Source organism: Typopeltis vanoorti, chromosome 10, assembly GCF_054136105.1.
Source record: "Typopeltis vanoorti isolate ZY-2024b chromosome 10, IOZ_Tvanoo_1.0, whole genome shotgun sequence".
Lineage (NCBI taxonomy): Eukaryota > Metazoa > Arthropoda > Arachnida > Uropygi > Thelyphonidae > Typopeltis > Typopeltis vanoorti.
In genome coordinates, this window is record NC_143558.1 from 98,958,114 (window position 1) to 98,973,977 (window position 15,864).

At 34.9% G+C, this 15,864-nt stretch overlaps 1 protein-coding gene across 2 annotated transcripts in view; it reads left to right on the forward strand.

Annotated features, from left to right (window-relative positions):
• LOC150102626 (ubiquitin thioesterase OTUB1) overlaps positions 1-6,982 on the forward strand; it is a 120,971-nt gene extending 113,989 nt beyond the window's left edge. For both annotated transcript variants that reach the window (XM_090399018.1, XM_090399019.1), the window contains exon 8: positions 6,194-6,982. In XM_090399018.1, coding sequence (XP_090255144.1) covers positions 6,194-6,388 — 195 coding nt within the window. In that variant the 3' untranslated portion in view covers positions 6,389-6,982. The remainder of the gene's footprint in view (positions 1-6,193) is intronic.
• Positions 6,983-15,864: the final 8,882 nt, after the last annotated feature.

Below are 15,864 nucleotides of genomic sequence, written 5' to 3' on the forward strand. Positions count from 1 at the left end.
AGTTCAAACCCACATTCTTCAAGGGTCAACTGTACTTAAAATTAATGAATCACTACTCATTTATTCATTTCACTCTTTATCACAGTCTTTTTTCTATTCTGTCAGTTTTCTGCTTCTCTACAGTGCTAGTGTACAATAGGTTGAATAACTATTCATTGTTTGGAAAGAAAGAAAGAAAGAAAAAAAAAATGCTGATTTCACTGTATGCCCCACTAATTGATTTCTGGACTGAAACATATTACTGGTGACAAGTACAGTCATTTTTGAAACCAATAACCAAACCTTGGAGACAGACTGAGAGCATACAGTGGCAACAGTTCTAAGTAGTCACTCCTCTTTATCTGTCAGTTTATAAATGGTGCATTTGTTTAAATCAACTTAACAATGTGTCCATGTAATCCTACTTGTTAAGTTGAAAAAAAAAATAGATGCATAAATCATTTAAATTGGTCAAATATTTCCAGAAATATTAATATGTGAAAACTAAGTAATGGATAGTGGTTCTGAACTAAGAAAACAGATTATCACCATTGTAACTACCCTTAAATGCATAGAAATAAAAGCTCAGTAAACCACCTAACGGTAAGTATTCCTCCTCTCAAGGTCACTCTTGAGAACATGAATGCTCAAATATGGAGGTATAAATAAAAGTTTTGCAGTGGCTACACTGTATAAATCAGAAGGCCTGATCAGAAGGTCAAATTCCAGATGATTGGAGTAGTACTTTTATACTTCCCATCTATACAAAAGGAAATAAAGCTGAATTGGAGACAGAGGAATTTCTCTACTAAGTGTTCCAAGTAAGATTTATGCTTAAAAAGAGGGTAAGAAAAATTGTGGAAGAGAGACACTTGAAGAAGAATAAGCTGGATTCAGGCCAATAAAGGTTATGAAGGTTGGATTTTCATTTTATGACATATAAAAAGGCACCTGTAATTTGTCCTATATAGGACAAATTACAGGTGCCATAAATATGATATACTCCAGGATGAACCAGCAGAAGGAGTGGATCCTTGGATGAGTTGAGTAAGTTCTTTAATTTGGCAGGAGGTTTAAAGGTGGCTTTAAGGTTGTATTTTTGTAGTATTCTGTTTATTTTGTCTGATATCCCTTTGATGTATGGAATGGTTACAGTTTTATTGTAGTCTTGTTTATTTTTGTTTTTAAGTGAGGTCTGTACAGTATTTTTTGATAGTATTTTTGCTCTAACCATTTTTAGGAAGGTATTGCTGATAACTTTTAATTCGTCTTTAAGTGCTTGTTCATTGGAGCAAACCTTCAAAGCCCTGTTTTTTAGTGTATTAATGACCCCTAGTTTTTGTGTTGGGTGGTGGTAGGAGTTTATGTGTTGGTTTCTGCTAAACAGTGAAGGAAAGCCTGCCAGAAGGAAGACGTGTGACAAGTGTATCTAGAAATGGAAGTGTGCTCTGCTTTTTAATTTCAGTTGTGAATTGTATGCGTTTGTGTAGGAGGAATGACCTACCACTCAAGGAGTGGTAGGTCATTCCCTCTCCTATATTAAAAACACACAACACTTTGTAAACAAAATCAAAGACATTACATTGGAAAAAGATGATTTATTAGTCAGTTCTGATGTCTCTGCCCTCTTCACAAATGTCCCAATCGATGACACAATCCTATTACAGGACAGATTCTCTCCTAATATCACAGTTCTCTTTGCGCATGTACTACGTTCTGGCTATTTTGTGTGGCAAAACACTTTCTACCTACAAAAAGAAGGCACAGCCATGGGCTCACCATTATCCCCCCCTCCCATTGCTAACTTTTACATGGAACATTTTGAGCAACATGCTCTAGATTCCTCTCCTTTAAAACCCAAAGTCTAGCTTATATATGTTGACGATGTTTTCGCTATCTGGCCCCATGGCTGCCAGACATTAGACACTTTCCTCCACCAGATGATGACCTTAATATGGAGATCGAAACATTGGGAAATTAAAATGATTATTTATAACATGGTTGTAAAGTCCATAATTTGTGTAAAATGAATGCTAATCACCATGTAATACTAAAGGAAAAGTGTTTACATATATTTTATGCATTCATGACATACCTAACTTTTTCCTAATTTTTTCGATATTTCTAGGCTACGTGGTTCATCTGCGAGTTTTTTGAAAGTGTTGCAAATCTCCAAAAAATTTTCCAATATATTCCAATTTATTAAAAAAAATCTGCATATAAGTAGAACTGCACAGTTCAAACCCACATTCTTCAAGGGTCAACTGTACTTAAAATTAATGAATCACTACTCATTTATTCATTTCACTCTTTATCACAGTCTTTTTTCTATTCTGTCAGTTTTCTGCTTCTCTACAGTGCTAGTGTACAATAGGTTGAATAACTATTCATTGTTTGGAAAGAAAGAAAGAAAGAAAAAAAAAATGCTGATTTCACTGTATGCCCCACTAATTGATTTCTGGACTGAAACATATTACTGGTGACAAGTACAGTCATTTTTGAAACCAATAACCAAACCTTGGAGACAGACTGAGAGCATACAGTGGCAACAGTTCTAAGTAGTCACTCCTCTTTATCTGTCAGTTTATAAATGGTGCATTTGTTTAAATCAACTTAACAATGTGTCCATGTAATCCTACTTGTTAAGTTGAAAAAAAAAATAGATGCATAAATCATTTAAATTGGTCAAATATTTCCAGAAATATTAATATGTGAAAACTAAGTAATGGATAGTGGTTCTGAACTAAGAAAACAGATTATCACCATTGTAACTACCCTTAAATGCATAGAAATAAAAGCTCAGTAAACCACCTAACGGTAAGTATTCCTCCTCTCAAGGTCACTCTTGAGAACATGAATGCTCAAATATGGAGGTATAAATAAAAGTTTTGCAGTGGCTACACTGTATAAATCAGAAGGCCTGATCAGAAGGTCAAATTCCAGATGATTGGAGTAGTACTTTTATACTTCCCATCTATACAAAAGGAAATAAAGCTGAATTGGAGACAGAGGAATTTCTCTACTAAGTGTTCCAAGTAAGATTTATGCTTAAAAAGAGGGTAAGAAAAATTGTGGAAGAGAGACACTTGAAGAAGAATAAGCTGGATTCAGGCCAATAAAGGTTATGAAGGTTGGATTTTCATTTTATGACATATAGTTGAAAAATCATGGGAATATAACAAGCATCTTTACTTAATACCCTATCTTTCAAAAAATTTTTCATGTTGCTCTTCCTTGTCAGCGCAACTGCGAAGTCACACAGGCTCGACAATCAGATTGCTATGCTCGTGGCTACAAGAATATTTTTGTGATTGTAACATGTCCATTCCTGAATATCTAAGCAACAAGAAGAACAACGACCAAAACAATAAAAAAATCAAAATACTGGTAAAACTGAAATTGCAGTCCACATGTTTGAACAGAACTATATTTCCCAATTCAAAACAGTTATCATACTTGACCTTCAAAATAATGAAACCATGTTAATAATTTCAGAAACTAAAGATGTGACAGCAATTCCATAAACATCCACTGCCCCTACATGATCTCACAGAATTGGAAGCTCCATCGTATTCAAATAAATCTGAGGTTTCTGCCAATGAGCAACCACTAAAAAATTCAATATCCCATAAAAGTTGACACAGTGCATGTGTTAGAATAATTGCTTTTCCATTAAGCAAGTAACTGTCGACGTTTTGACCTCTGTATTGAGGTCGTCATCATCAGGAAAACATGTATACACTATACAAGCTACATGCTGCTGCTGTACTATACAAAAGTAAAATGAATTTAAATGTTTGTTAATCATTTATCCTATTTATGAGGAAAAAATGGAACTACAATTTCTACAGTCCTTGCATATTGAGATTTTCTTCTGTCTGGGGTTGTTCTGGTTGCTATATGGGTTGAAGATGCTACATGGGTCCTCCACATTCTTGGAATAATTAATCCATTTTTGTTCAGATTGTATATGATTTTTCAGCATTTCACAAGCTTCTCTGAATTTTCTTTCAAACTTTCAAAAATTCAAAGAAGCTTTTGTGTAGTGCAGCAGCATGTAGCTTGTATATTGTACATATGTATATTTTCCTGATGATGACCTCAATACAGGGGTCGAAACGTCAATTATTACTTGTTTATTGTTAAGTAATTATTCTAACATGTGTTGTGTCTCCATAAATTCTCACTGTGAATCCTGACCACCGTGTAACCTTAAAAGAAAGAACCATAAAAGTTCGCTTAGTGCAACTTTCGCCTTTCATTATTTTCCCTCTCCTCTGAAGACAGCTTTCAGTCAAAATGGCCCAAATACCATAATTCTTATATTTTTTTTTGTTTGTTCATTCTTCATGGATGTTCATTATGTCACACGGTATGTATTCCTCTGTTTTTAAAAAACTTTCTATATATTGCTATCTTTATTTTGTCCCCTTCTTGTAAAAAAAAATTCCATTCTTTTAATCTATTTTAAGGTTTTAAATTCCTCTTGTAAATTATTAATCTTGTGAGTGCAATTCCTCTTGTAATTTATTATACTTTTAAGAGTTCAGGTTCGAGTTTATATATATATATATATATATTTTTTTTTTTTTTAAAGAATAAATATTTAATGACTTAAACCGAGATAAAATATGAAGTTTTAATGAAAATGATACAACTAGTTTCAGCCTGTGTTCTACCACTAAAGGTAGAACACAGTAATAAAAAATTGAAGTTATAAACTGAGAATTACAGGCAAAAAATGCAATACATTTTCATTAAAACTTCATATTTTATTTCAGTTTAAGTCATTAAATATTTATTCTTTACAATGTACCATTACAACCGAGTAGAAGCTCAGGAATACGTGTATATATATATATATATTTTTTAAATGAAATGAGAGAGAGAAAGATCAGAAACAGGACCACCATTTATCATGAACAGCATGCTTAGCAGAACTTATCCCAATGGAACATCAACTTCAAAAATTAAGATAGTAAATAGATTTACCTACCCATAGTACTGATGTAGACGGGTGGTAGATGCTGTTGTGTGTTGATTGTAGTAGTGCTGCTGTGTGAGTTTGGAGGGTTAAGTAGCAGAGATGGTGCATTATGTATAGTGCTCTCTCTCATGATATGGTCTGGACTCATTGGAGGTGTCGTATAATAATAAAGTACTAATGTACAATAGGTTTACAACTTTTTGTATATAGTTGGAATACATGTAATTATTTAGGAACAGGGCATAGTATCAAAGCAAAACAAAGAAATATGTGGTCATCATCATCTCAAAATGAGCTGCAATACAGAAAATACTGAAAAAGTAATGAATACTGTCATAAAAGTGAAAAAAAAAAAGTCGGTCAAGAAGCTATCAGTAGTGTTTAGTGAGTGTGTGTGTGGGGGGGGGGGGGAGTTAATTGGCTATTGTAAGACAGTAGTATTTTGGTCTGGCAGTGAAGTAGATTAGTCTATGACATACCGGTTTTCTGGACCATTCCTTATTCTTAATTATCCCTGATCTCAGTTTTCATTTTTTCTTCTCTTCCTCCCCAAATCAAGTTTTCAATATTCTAATCCCTAATTTGAATCCTAACCAGACTCCACCCTAAAACAGATCTAGGTCCTTAATACTACCAGTCCTCTTCATTCAGGAAACTCGTAACAATATATCCTATTGTCTGATTGCGATAATATGTTCTCATGCTCTGGTTTGACACTTCAGAAGATGACAAACCAAGTCATCAACAGGAAACGTAGTTTCCACATAAGATTTGCTAGCACTTTTTCATTTCAAAGAAACTTTCCTTGCATCAGTACTAAGAATCAGAAAAAGTTCTTTTCAATATAGAGTATAATTTCATCACCATCATCCACCTTGACTTGTGCTATGCGGATGCTTATGAACAATGCTTATAACTTTATGAATATTTAAGATAATGCTAAGAAAAGAACTGATATGAAAATCACTTCAGCTCTTTTCTGCTGTTTATGCAAAGAAAGGCATCTAGATTTTTGGGTGGTGACATTGACAGCTTTTCTTTGTATAATATAGACTTATAAAAATATATCAGTAAAAATTAATGAATAAATCTTCATGTGATATACATTAATTTATATAATGCATTTCAAGGTTCATAAAATAGTAAATTGTTTTGTTGAAAAATATATTCGTAAGCTATATTATCATCTTACAATGGCAGATAGTATCTACTGTTTTTTATTTTTAGGAAGTGGAGCCTATGTATAAAGAAAGTGATCATATTCATGTTATTGCCTTAACACTAGCACTTGGTGTTGGAGTGAGGGTGCAGTACATGGACCGTGGAATTGGTGGACAAGTCAATGCTCATGATTTTCCAGAAGATAAGGAGCCACGAATTCATTTATTATATAGGCCAGGACATTATGATATTCTATACTGAAGGAATGCAAGTAGCCAAATGATAGGCATTCCATTGGATATAGCTGGAAGAGACATTTTTGCCAGTGATTTGAACGGTTTACTTTCCAGGCTTCATATATTCCATGTTCAGGTGTGAAAGGCGTCTGCTGGTCAAACTGTGGCAAACTCATATCTGGTGAAAATACAGACAAACTTTAGAAGATAAAATGCTCTGAACAGTTTTCCATATTTCACTTTAAACAAGATACTAGCGATGATTCACAATGTTAAACAAATTTGTTGTGTAGATAATTGTCATCTATTACTAGTGATTGATATGTTTAACTTATTTTGCATAATATTAAACAATTGCTAATGTCCAGACGTAACTTTATTTTTTCTCCCTATTAAATGCACTCTTCTAATTTTAAAGCACAGATTTATTTGAAGGTATGCAAAAAATAAAATAAGTTTATATAACGAGTTTTTTATTTTATTTAATGTCTGTTATGAGCATTGGAAAGTATGCCTTCACTGGTAAACAGTTTCCTGTGTAAATGCCTTTATAAATTAACTCAGTTATTCTCATTTTCTGGAATTTTCATATTAAAAATAAACTTGTATAAATTTTGTCTCCATTGTCATTTTAGTTCATAAAATAACTTTATCAAGTATTTTGTTAACTCAAGCAAATTCAAAAACTAGTTTTTTTAGTATTCTTATCATATTCAGACACATTTAAATATTTAAAAATTACATGCTATAAAATACTATTTCAAGAAGAAATTATATTTTGCTATTAAGAAAAATTGAGCAGTGCTGTGAGGATGACAGCATAACCTAAACATGCTTAAAATGATGAAATGAATGATTAGTCTAATTGTCTATTTATATGTAGTCCTAGTACTTATTTTTCCATTCATCATGAAAATATATACCTTGAAAGACCCCCAGCATGGAAAAATATGCTTTGAAAAATAATGAGGTCATCATTGTGATGGTTACTTAGAAGATTAAAAAAAAAAAAAAACAGATTCATCTTCAGTTTAACATTTGTAACAGTCATCAGCATTACTTTGACAATGTCTTTTGGATGGACATTATCTCCACCTTGGCACTAACAATTCATGGGCTTAAATTTCATGGATCTCGAAAACGTTTTGAGGTGGCAAATGTTTTTTGTTGTCTGGTATGAGAGCGCTCCCTTGCTTATTAGATCTGGAGTGACACAAAAAGCTCATGTTTAGTTCCTGATTTACCTCACCACTGGGTCGCACACAAGGACTAATGATAAACAGATTATACAAATGTATATTATGTAAAGAAAGGACAAATGAAGTATATAAGATAGTTTTTTCTGAAATTTCAAACAGCCAAAATTCATTTAACCAGTTCTACAGTCAAAGAAAATTTTTCTAACATTGCCATACATTCATAATACATACAAAGCATTTAAATCACATATGGGCAACCCCCCGGCCCGGATCCGGCCATAATCTATTTTAGCGAAGTTTGTCTGATTCATGGTGGGAGAAAACATGGTGTGTTCTATTAAGCTGATGTCATATGACTTGCGCAAAACACACTATGTTTTCTTCAACCAAGGTCTCTTTCTCACTTTGATTAGCAGCGTGTGTGAACGTATAACAACATGTCAGTTCGGTACTTGCATTGGTATTGTGTTCTGTTCGGTGCCTGCGTTGATGTTGTGTTCTGTTCAGTGCCCGGTGTAGAAGACAGTTTTGTTTGACAGTTCTGAATATCGCTTATAAATTTGGGACAATGTCAGGGGTTATTGCAAAAAAAAAAGAAAAGTAGATGCAGAGAATCATCAATTTCAAAACACTGGATGGAGGATTATTATTTTATTCTGAATAAAGGTTTGCCTGTATGCTTGCTATGCACCGAATCCGTATCCGTCAACAAAGAATACAACTTGAAGAGACACTTTACTTCGAGACATGCGGATCACCCAAAAATTGGACAACTACAAAAAGATGAAATACAGAAGTCGAAGAAAAACTTGGATACCCAGCAGCAAATGTTCAACAAGCAAAGAATGCAGCACCACAGCATTGTCAACCAGCTTTGTGGTGAGCGAAAAATCGCTAAGCATTCTAAGTCATTTGGTGAAGGAGAATTTATCAAAGAATGTCTGCTGGATGTTGCAAGTATATGTCCTGAAAAGAAAAAAGACTGAGAATATATTCGTTTGTCGAGAAGTACTGTTGTCCGACAGATAGAAATTATGGCTGATGATATCAAAAAAAGTTTAAAGGAGAAGATTGCTAGATTGGAAGCATTTTCAATTGCTTTGGATGACAGCACCGATGCCTCCGATACAGCACAACTAGCAATATTTATTCGAGGAGTTGATGCAGATTTCAACATCACAGAAGAATTATTGGCACTTCGTCCGTTAAAAGGAACAACTACCGGTGAAGATATATTTGAAACAGTCAACACGGTCTTCGAGAGATTTGGGCTTAAACGGAGTTCACTATCTGGTATATGCACTGATGGAGTCCCTGCAATGGTTGGTGCACAGAAGGGATTTATTGGAATAGTTCATGAAAGAGCAATAGAACTACAGATACATTCGGAAAATTTAACAAATTTTCACTGCATTATCCACCAACAAAATCTGTGTGCAAAATCGATTAAATTCGCAAATGTTATGGAAGTTGTAGTAGCCAGTATTAACTTTATTAAGTCACATGCACTTAATTACAGCCAATTTAGGGAGTATTTGGCAGACTTATTTTCGGATTATGAAGATGTCTTATTATTGTGAAGTGAGGTGACTGAGTAAAGGTAAAATGTTAAAATAATTTTATGATCTGAGACAAGACATTGCAGATTTTATGGACATAAAAGGAAACACAATTAACCAAGTAAAAGATGAGTGGGTGTGGATTTAACATTCTTTGTAGATGTCACCCAATACCTAAACGAACTGAATCTTAAATTGCAAAAAAATAAGGACAATTGGCTCATGAGCTGCATGGACATGTCAAAGCTTTTTGTAATAAACTAAGATTGTTGGAAAGTTAGATAAGAGTTAAAAATTGTTATTTTCCTACTCTAGCAACTCATAAAAATATCCCTTATAATTGTTATGGAGATGAACTGAAGGCACTAATAAAGCAATTTGATACAAGGTTTGCCGACTTCAAAAACAAAGACTCCACATTCGCTATATTTGCTTGTCTGATGGATGCTGATGTAAATAATGTGCCAGAAAACTTAGATGGAACTTATTGAGCTTCAGGCAGATTTAGTGCTAAAATCACAATTTAACAACATTGCTTTGACGGATTTTTATAAATTTTATTTGGTGGAAGAAAAATATACAAATTTATGCGGCTTTTCAAGAAAAATTGTCTTTTTGGCAGCACATATACTGTGTGAACAGTTTTTTTCGAGAATGAAATACAATAAATCAAAAATTCGGACAAAAACCTCAAAAATTCTATGCGATTATCCTTAAGTAATATTAACATCAATATTGAGAGTCTCGTAGTTGAAGTACAAGGCCAATCTTCACATTAAATTGTTATGTCGTTCATTATATTATAAAATTTATGTAGAGCTTTATACCAAAGCATTATATTATAAATAAATGAAATATGAAGTAGCAACTTGTTTTAATTCATTTAATATTATTTATTTTATTTAATAATTTGGTCCGGCCTTTGACTCGGAGACAATGATATTTTGGCCTCCAAACTAGGAAAGGTTGCCCATGCCTGATTTAAATACATATATAAACATACTGATTACAAATTAGTTTTCACTACCAGTCACAAATTGGCCACCCTCTTAAAACCCACACAAGGAAATATTCTAAACTAAATACCACAATGTGGTATACAAATTTCCTTATTAACATAACTGTGAAGTCATTTACACAGGCTTGACAATCAGATCACTATGGTTGAGAGTACAAGAACATTTTCGTGACTGTAACATACCTATTCCAGAATATCTGAGTAAGAAGAACAAAAACCAAAACAAAAAGTTGGATACTGGAAAAAGTGAAATTGTGATCCACACATTCAAACAGAATCACACTCCACAGATTGAAAAAAAGCTATTGCATTAATTGATATACAAGACAATATTAAGAATTTCAGAAACCATAGCCATAACTTGTGACTGGAATTCCATAAATGTCCACTACCCCTACATGATTTCAGAAATTTGGAAGCTTCACCACATGCAAATTAATCTAAGATTTCCTCCAATGGCTCACACATAGTAAAAATTGACATTTTTATTTTTATCTTAAATTTTAATTTTCAGCTGTTAATTCATGTGAGCCTACCATGTACCGGGTGATCCAAAAGTAACAGAAAAAGTAAAAATTCAATAATTCGAAAAGTATGGACAGTAGAACGATGCGGTTTTCACAGAAATGCGCAGAAAGACATGGGATTATTTGCCACTGACAGGTGGCGCTTCAGTTGTGTCAGTAGTTTGTGCAGTGGCACAGCACAGTTCGCAACACAGCTAGGATTACAAATGTTCAATGTGACGGTCATCATTCATGAGAATGGACGTCAGACATGGTACGACACCCTGCACAGCATCGAAGAGGGTTTCAGCTGTAATTACTGTTACATGATGGCGAATAGCTTCTTTCAACATGGCCAATGACGTCGGCCGACCTCTGTACACCTGTGACTTCAAGTAGCCACATAGCCAAAAGTCACGAGGTGTAAGGTCTGTAGATATTGGTGGCCATTCGTGCGGGAAAGAGCGACTGAGGACACGGTCATCGCCAAATATTGATCGCAGCAGGTGCTGGACAGAACCTGTGATGTGCTGAGGTTATCCATCCTGCATGAATGTTACATTATGGAGCACTTGCAAAGAGGGAATGATGCTGTCTCTTAAAAGCACTGCATAACGCTTGCCTGTGACAGAACGTTTAACTTCGGTAATAAATGTTAAATGCTGAAAGTTTAACTTCGGTATTCACTACATCTGAAATTTATGTACCGCACGGTTTAAATAATGACAGGTAGCAGCTCTGGGACCGCCTGATGGCGACAAATGTAACTATTCTGGCAATAAAATTTTTCGTTATTAAAAAAAATCCCATGTCTTTCTGTGCATTTATGTCAAAACCGCATCGTGCTGCTGTCTATACTTTTCGAATTATTGAATTTTTACTTTTTCTGTGACTTTTGGATCACCCTGGTATGTATGTATGTATTCCTCTGCTTTTTAATTTCCATATTTTTTATTTTTACTCTATTTCCTTCTGAAAAAAACTGCATGCATTTTTAATCTAATCAAGTCTTTTAACTCCTTTTATAGCTTATTATTGTTTCAAGAGTTCTGTTTATATTCTTACCGATTTTGTATTTCCCAATATTGTTTCATCAAATATTTTAAGGTAAACACGAAGATCCTCCAAAGGTGTCAAAAAAATTACTTTTTTCAATATATGTTTGAACATATACTATTCATGTCTTAATTTTAACCAGTGTAAAAAGCCAGTGATTTAATACTAGGGGTGTTGCTTTAGAAAATAAGCAAATATGCTATAAGCAGTGATGAAGTATTTCATTTTTTAACGCATATATGTGATAAGGGTTTTTATCACATTAGTGCAGAATTTATGGATATATATATATATATCCATAAATTCTGCACTAAAGACCAGAATAGAAATCAATCCCCACAGGAATGAAGGCTTTCCCTTATTCCACTCCAAATTCTCAGCCACCATCCGAGCCTTAGTTTTCAAAAGTTAGTTTTTTTTCTGTAAAAGAAAAAAAACTTCTACTTATCACAAATGGCTCAAGATCAAAACTCCAGCTACCCACTCTACCCCATACTGCAACTTGCAACAATTGTAAAAAAAAAAAAAAAAAAAAATCATCACCAAGCCTAAGTCAGACTTTGAAAGGGCCAAATGCTGCAAATTCACCTCCTTCCCAAATAGCAGTTGCTCCTTCTGGTCCCTTGCCAAAGCCATTGGGTACAACTGCCCATTCAGGTTTCCACCATTCTCATATCTGGATGGTACTGTAGTTACCTCACCTAAATACAAGGCCAGCTTACTGTCATCACTCTTATCTTTCTATTCCTGCATTGATGAACTGGAAAAAGTTCCCTTCAGTCCACCAAGAACGGCTCCCTTCATGTTTCCCATTGGCTTCCAACAAAAAGAATCCTTAATAACCTGAACCTTAAACAAGGCATCTGGTTCTGATGGTAACCCACCTATTGTGTTAAAAAATTTTGCTCCAGAACTAACACCTATCCTGTATTACCTCTTCAATCTATCCTACAACTAAGAAACAAGTCCACATCCGGCCCATCCCAAAGAAAGGTGATAAAAAATCGGTCAACCAACAAACTACTGTCCAATTGCTCTCACTTCTGTTTTCTCTAAAATTATGGAGAAGATCATCAACAACCAACTCTTGAACTACCTACAACCATACCAACTAATCAGTGATCAGCAGTATGGATTCTGCCAATCTTACTTTCTGGACTCGGGCCATTGAGAAATTTGGAAACACTCACATGGTTGCCCTCACCATTTCAAAGGCAGTTGATCAGGTTTGGCACAAGGACCTACTTAACAAACTGCTATCCTATGGTCTCCCTTCCTCCCTCTGAAACTGGATTGCCAACTTTCTCACTGGTCACTCACTGTTTGTCATGGTGGACGGTTTACTCTCCTCAGATTTCCCCACAAATGCAGGAGTATCCCAGGGTTCTGTTCTTTCACCCACTCTCTTTCTCATGTATATAAATACCTGCTCTCACAGACTTCCAATCCTATCCATAGCTTTGTTGATGACAGTATACTCCATTCCTCCTTTTCATTTGACAAACCTTGTAATGCTCAAGTATTAGAATCCTCAAGATCTACCATGACCAGCGACCTAAACTCAGATTCTAAACTATATCCCAGTGGGGCAAGAACAACCCGGGAAACTTCAGTGCCACCAAAACTCAGTCGTCTGATCTCTCGCAAGAAAGAGCCCACAAATCACCCCCCCCCCCCTTTGCCTTCAGTAATACTGAGATATCCAAACACAATCAGATTTCTCTTCTTGGACTGACCTGCACCTCCAGTCTTTCCTGGCATGACCACATTTCAACTATAGTTTCTGCAGCTGCCAAAAAACTTGGTGTACTTTTTCACAAATGATACTACTTCACAACTCCACAGCTGCTAACTCTATTCACCCAGTCATGGAATACTGCTCCCATATTTGGGGGTGGGGTGGTACACCAAAACCCTCTCTAAGATTGCTTGATTATAGCCAGAAGAAGGCAATCTGACTAATTAATGACCCTCTCAGATGTTCAGTTTCTATGAGAGAGGGATCATTAATTAGTCAGATTGCCTTCTGGCTACAATCAAGCAATCTTAGAGAGGATTTTGGTGTACCACCCCAAATATGGAAGCAGTATTCCATGACTGGATGGATAGAGTTAGCAGCTGTGGAGGTGTCAAGTAGTGTCATTTGTGAAAAAGTACACCAAGTTTTTTGGCAGCTGCAGAAACTATAGTTGAATTGTGGTCATGCCAGGAAAGACTGGAGGTGCAGGTCAGTCCAAGAAGAGAAATCTGATTGTGTTTGGATATCTCAGTATTACTGAAGGCAAAGGAGGGGGGGGGGTGAGATATTGGCTCTTTCTTGTGAGAGGTCAGACAAGACTGAGTTTTGGTGGCAAAACTCAGTCCTTGTGCCTCTTCTACATACTTTCATGGACAGTGCTCTGCTGAATTGGTTACTATTATTCCTCCACTCTTCTCCAAAATCATTAAAAACAAGAGTCACTGCTAACCACCACCCTTTTAAAGTTCATCTTGAAATTCACTGAACCAACTTCATTGCCTCCCCTTTCGTTCATCTACTTCTGTCCTTTGGAACAGTCTTCCCCACTCTGCCTTCCCCAAAGATTACAATCATGAGCTGTTCAAGTAAAATGTGAACAGATTACCCACACACTGCACTAATGTACTATATAGGTCTTGTGGCCTTTCATGTTTGGATCGATATATAACAAAGTGAAATCTATTTGCTATCTAAAGACATTCACAAACATCCATGTGCACTCTGGGATTTGAGCCCCACAGCCTGTTGGTTATGTTATCCATTTGACCAATAAAACAGACTGGCAGATTTCGTTTATTGATCATTATGAAATAAATTTATTTTACTCTGATAAGGTAATCATATCAAAGTGAATATAGAGTAAATGAAGCAAGAATAGAAATTACAGTGATCTCTCAGTTATCCAACTGCAAATAAACAAATCTTCCATTAGCCAACCATTGAATGGGTTAATATACCAATTGATTTCTGGTATAGCACCATGTAATTGTACCTTTAATTCTTCTTCTTAGGTGGCATCTTCATATTGAAGGTTCGCAATTATGGATTTCCACATCGCTCTATTTTCTGCCATTCTTTTGATGTCACCATATAGTTTAGATTTTGTCCATTCCAGAGTATCCATGTCCTCCTCCTCCTTTCCCTTGTTCTGTCTTATCTTTCCTTCTAAAATTACTTTACTCAGTTCTCTGGCTGACCCTCTCATTATATGTCTGGCCATTCTCATCTTCCTATTCATGATGTCTCGTGTTCATCATATGTATATAGTTCGTGTTCATCATTTGTATATGGTTCGTGCTCATCATTTGTAGCACTTCTACATTTATTTTATCTCTCCATGAGATTTTGAGAGCTCTTCTATAGCACCACAACTCAAATGCTTGTATTCTTCTCATTGTCCATTTATCCAATAGCCAGCTTTCACATCCTTAATTTAAGACTGACCACACGTTTTGATTATTCTTAGTTTTGTTGTCAATATCTTTTCTGAGAAGATATCCATTATTCTAGAAGGCTGCTTTTGCCTTTTGGATTCTGGTTTGTATTCTTTCCTTTTTATTTTTTTATTGTACTTCATTTATTATCATGTATTTGGTCTTTTTAAGGTTTAATTCTATTCCATGCTCCTTTCCATTTTGGATTATCTTGCTTAGCATTTCTTCCAATCCTATATTTGAATCAGCTATGAACACAGTATCATCAGCATATCTTATATTATATATGTATTTTTCCATTGATCTTGATTCCAATTTCCATTTCCTCTGTGTTCTTCATTATATGTTCACTATAGATGTTAAATAGTATTGGGGAGATTACGCATTCCTATCTTACTCCTCTTTTAATATCCACGGTTTTCTCATCTCCCTGCAAACCAGATTTCTGTCCCCAGTACAGTCGTGAGATTATTTTCAGGTCATTTTTGTTATCATACTCTTTAAGGATTTCTAATAATTTATCATGTTTGGCTCTGTCAAATGCCTTCTGGAAGTCTATTAAGCTTAGGTGCACTGATCTGCCTTTCAATTGTTCTTTCAGTTATACAAGATAGGTTCCAGATTTATATTTTATAAATGATGACAATATATATTATATATATATATATTAAAGGTATTTACTTGGATTGTAGATATTTTGTATTGCAAGT